Source organism: Triticum urartu, chromosome 1A (genome assembly GCF_056163025.1).
Source record: "Triticum urartu cultivar PI428250 chromosome 1A, HENAU_Tu73, whole genome shotgun sequence".
Taxonomy (NCBI): Eukaryota; Viridiplantae; Streptophyta; class Magnoliopsida; order Poales; family Poaceae; genus Triticum; species Triticum urartu.
Genome location: NC_141873.1, coordinates 76768232 through 76772720, shown reverse-complemented (window position 1 = coordinate 76772720; position 4489 = coordinate 76768232). Strand labels below are relative to the sequence as shown.

At 43.4% G+C, this 4489-nt stretch overlaps 1 protein-coding gene across 1 annotated transcript; it reads right to left on the bottom strand.

The window, feature by feature from the left end:
• Window positions 1-3303: 3303 nt before the first annotated feature.
• LOC147990116 (uncharacterized) lies at window positions 3304-4008 on the bottom strand. Its single transcript, XM_087537142.1, has one exon. The coding sequence runs from the start codon at window positions 4006-4008 to the stop codon at window positions 3304-3306; it is 705 nt and encodes a 234-aa protein (XP_087393268.1).
• Window positions 4009-4489: the final 481 nt, after the last annotated feature.

The following is a 4489-nucleotide window of genomic DNA, read 5'->3' as shown; positions in this document are numbered from 1 at the left end:
TATGATCTAATTATGTTATCATTGTAGAGAGAACTTCCACTAGCGAAAGTATGAACCCTAGGCCTTGTTTCTAAGCATTGCAATATCGTTTTCGCTCACTTTTGTTACTAGTTACCTTGCTGCTTTTATATTTTCATATTACAAAAACCAATATCTACCATCCATATTGCACTTGTATCACCATCTCTTCACCGAACTAGTGCACCTATACAATTTATTATTGTATTGGGTGTGTTGGGGACACAAGAGACTCTTTGTTATTTGGTTGCAGGGTTGTTTGAGAGAGACCATCTTCATCCTACGCCTCCCACAGATTGATAAACCTTAGGTCATCCACTTGAGGGAAATTTTCTACTGTCCTACAAAACTCTGCACTTGGAGGCCCAACAACGTCTACAAGAAGAAGGTTGTGTAGAAGACATCACCTCACTCTCATATTAAATAATGCTAAACTTTCTAGTATAATCACTAGGGTGGTGGTGGTGCCTCGAATCATTGAGCATGGACTTACTCAACTCCAGTACGGCGATGACACTATCATCCCGTTGAAGACATCTGACACTAATATCATCCACCTGGAAATATTCCTTGCCGGTTTGAGTCCATGTCCGGGATGAAGATCGACTACCACAAAAGTGAAGTGCTAGTGATTAGTGGGCATAGCATGGAGAAACAAAGCATTTAACATGCTAAATTGCAAAAAGGGGGAGGGGGACTGTGGTCATGAGCCACGATCTAATATCTACTCCACATGATCATGGATCCAAACAATAGTGCATTATTGCTTAGTGATTAAGATAAGGACCAGTATGGATCGCCGGGACTTGATCTAGTCTCTCATATGGATGATATATCTCCCTCTCGTAGCGTTTCTTTACTCTTGCCCACGACCTAGACGACAATACGTGGTTGATCTACCATACTCCACAGCGAAACCGAGGGGCCCATTTCTCTCCATTTGTTGCTTCGACAATGGAGGAAGCGGGAACCCTAGGGCCTCCTTTCGGTGGTGGCAGGGTTATGATTAAAATTAGAGTGGGTCTCCAGTCAGTGGTGGCGAGACAATATCGCCGCCATCAAGTCTCCCCGCCCCACACTCATTACGGCGGTGCTTCTTTGTATCATCAAGAGGCATGCAGAAGGTTGTGTGTCACATGGAATAAGGTTTTAAATCTACCTATTTGTCTCGGCCATGTTGTCCCGTGGAGCAGACAACAGGGTTATACATCTTAGTCCTTCGAATCCAGTTTCGTCCAACGAAGGTTATGTGTTTCCTTCTCTAAGGAAAGTATTAGCTATGTAGACGCGATCGCCAACATCTTCTATGCTACATTGATGACTTCCCAGACACTACACATACAAGCTCTTGGGTTTCAACAAGTTTTCTCCACTAAGATGAAGGCTCCGACGGGGCAATGAGCATCGCTCATGACACACCATGGATGGATATGTGACGAAGAAGACTTTGGCAGCCCCAAGGACTTGGATTTTGTTATTTTGTAAGGGTATATGCTAATTAATATATGGACTTTGCCTTTCCATGATTTCTAGCAAAATGGGCGATTTCTATGCTTGTGACTAATCATAAATTAAGGAATGAATAATGTGGGGGTGGGAGTGGATCAAAAAGTGTCAAGGCGAATGGATCCTTAGTAGAGTAGGTAACTTTCTGCTGGAGGAAGGACAGTCTTATCTAATGCTTCTTTAGAACAAAATAACCCCATATCAAATGTGTTTCTACCTTTTTGCGGAGGTGCTAACTCTGATCTGGATAGTGTGAGGACCGGACTATTTTGCTAGGGATGTGGTAATAACTTTAATACGATATGATGAACTGGGAGAAATGTTGTAAAGCAAATGATTTTGGGGGCTATGGATATAACCAATTCCATAATTATCAACATATCCCCCATAGTGGGGATTTGGAAATTGTTCCAACCTAGTAATTCCTTGCTAGCCCATTTTGAGGATGAATGTAGATGCTCTCAATTATGGGATGACCTATAGCAAGTTAAGCAATGGCTAAAATGGGGTTGTAAATTCAGGTGGGTAATGAGTAAAGCATCAAGTTTTGACATGACTGCTGGGGCCTTAAGATAACACTCAAATTTTGGTTCCCTTACCTTTTACTGTGGTGGTTGATTTGGACGTTTACGTTGATAATTCCTATGAGGGGGAACAATGGGATATCAAGTTCAAACGACCCTTTGGTTATATTGGATTGATGAATGGATTGAGCTTATGCAACTATAAGAGTGGGTGTATATTGGGATTGATGAATGTACCCCTCCCGACATCAATGAAGGCGGCTCCGGCGAAGAGTGAGACAGTGACAGCGAGTTCCATGTGCTAGGCATTGAGGGAGGGCGAAGAAAGAGGATCGATTGGGGATTTTTTTAGGGGATGGGGCATTGGATATATCCCCACTGGGAGGGGTACGCATGGGACCAACCCAGCACTAGCGGGTATAAAAGTAGGCCTGCCACAAGAAACAAAACTATCAGTGGAGGGTGTTGCTATCGCTCGTCAACAGTTTACATTGCCAATGGAGGGTAATTTCGGGGGGTACGCCACTGCTATTTTTTTCTTTTTTTGTAATTGTATGCCTTAGTGTCTTGGGGTTATATTTTTGTTCCCAGTTTTTGTGGAGTTTAAGTTACATCATAATAAGGTTCATGGCAACATTTGTCATTTCTAGGGTTGATTTGCAATTTTTATGTATTAAATAAATTCCTAACTATTGAAAGGAGCAAAGTGCTTTTTATTTAAAAATATATTTAAATGAAATCTAAAATGGATAAACTTGGCATGATATCGTGATATTACCACTAGAGGGGGTGCTAAAAATTGAGAGTTATGGAAAAAAACTCGATGCACTTCGTGTAGACACTGGAGAGACTCTCGAGAAGTAACATCTTTTTAAAGAGAAACAGTCAGGGTTTGAAAGGGAATTCAAATTTTATTCATCCTTTCCCCTTCTAACTTTTTTTATATTTAATATACACAACTGCAAGTTCCACGTTCATATTTTGGAATATTCTGGTTTATATGATATATTTATGGCATTTAATGCATTTCTAGTTATTTACTAATAAAATTTGAACTAAATGCACATAAAATTTCCAAAATAAAACCTACAAAGTTCGAACAAATTTTCATACAATAACAAGGTCTTAAAGAAACACCACATATAATCTTAAAACCAAACGCAGGAAATTCTCATAAAGTACCTAAATGTTTCAAAAGTGGCGGTCATAAATAGGCTCGCCACTGCTTTTTTTTGAAGTTCAGACCTCCACTTTATTAAACTAAAAGAGCAGTCTCGTCTGATACAATGCTAAGAATACATTCAGGGGGTACTGAATCCCAAAACACTGAAGTTCTACCACTCACTCCTTCCCTCGCCAGCCTATGGGCAGCCCCATTTGTTGTTCTTCGCACCCAGGAGATCTTGACCTCCTGCACCATCCTGATGAGGCCCTTCACCTCCTCCACCATTTGCCCTACATAGGATAGATTCCGTTCCCGGTCGTTCAGCATCCCTACAAGAGCCTGGCAGTCCGTCTCGAGATGCAGCTTGTGTATATCTCTGTGAATAGCAAGTAAGACTGCTCTCCTGCACGCCAACAGTTCGGCGACTAACGGCTCGGCTATGTGGGGAAAAAAGTCTGCAGCCGCTCCTCTGAAAGCACCATCTTCATCTCTGAAGATCACTCCCCCGCCACCACCAAGTCCTGTTCTAACCATAGCTCCGTCCACATTGGCCTTCATCCACCCATGCTGAGGGGGTTTCCTCATTTCTTTTTGTCTGGTACTCTCTGCAGTGACCTGAGCGCCGTAGATAGATTTCCATTCTTCCATTAGTGTGGCCAATCTCCTCACTATCTGCTCCGGGTTCTCAATCCTTTTCCCGTCCCGAGCGTCGTTCCTGGCTAGCCACAATGTGTATAGGCCTCGTATCATCACGACCCTTTCATCTTCCTCCTCCTCTGACAACCATTGTAGCATCCAGGACGCCAGAGAGCTCTGAGTGCACAATGATACGGGTGGGGTAGCCACCCTTGCACCCAATACCGATCCCACTTCCTTCCAGAATAAGACCGAGTGGTGGCAGGACCAAAAGCGGTGGTGCAGCGTTTCTTCTCTGCCACACGCTGGGCAAAAAAATCCTTGTTTGATCTGACGCCGGAGAAGTTCTGCACCCACTGCCAAACCGTTCTTGATCAGTATCCAAGTATGAATCAGCTCCTTACCAGGTGCATTGGTACCCCAAAGCGCAAGTCAGCTCCGGTGAGTGGCCGCAGACGATGACGGCGAGCCAAGTTGTTCTGCTCTCGCCCGTTTCTTCTCCATGCACAAATGATAAGCCGATCTGACAGAAAATTGCCCACTCTTGGTAAAATTCCATGCGATAAAGTCCACTGAACCCTGTCCTCCCATACAGATTTGGAGTATATCCTGTACATCATCCGGCGTGAACATGCCCTCC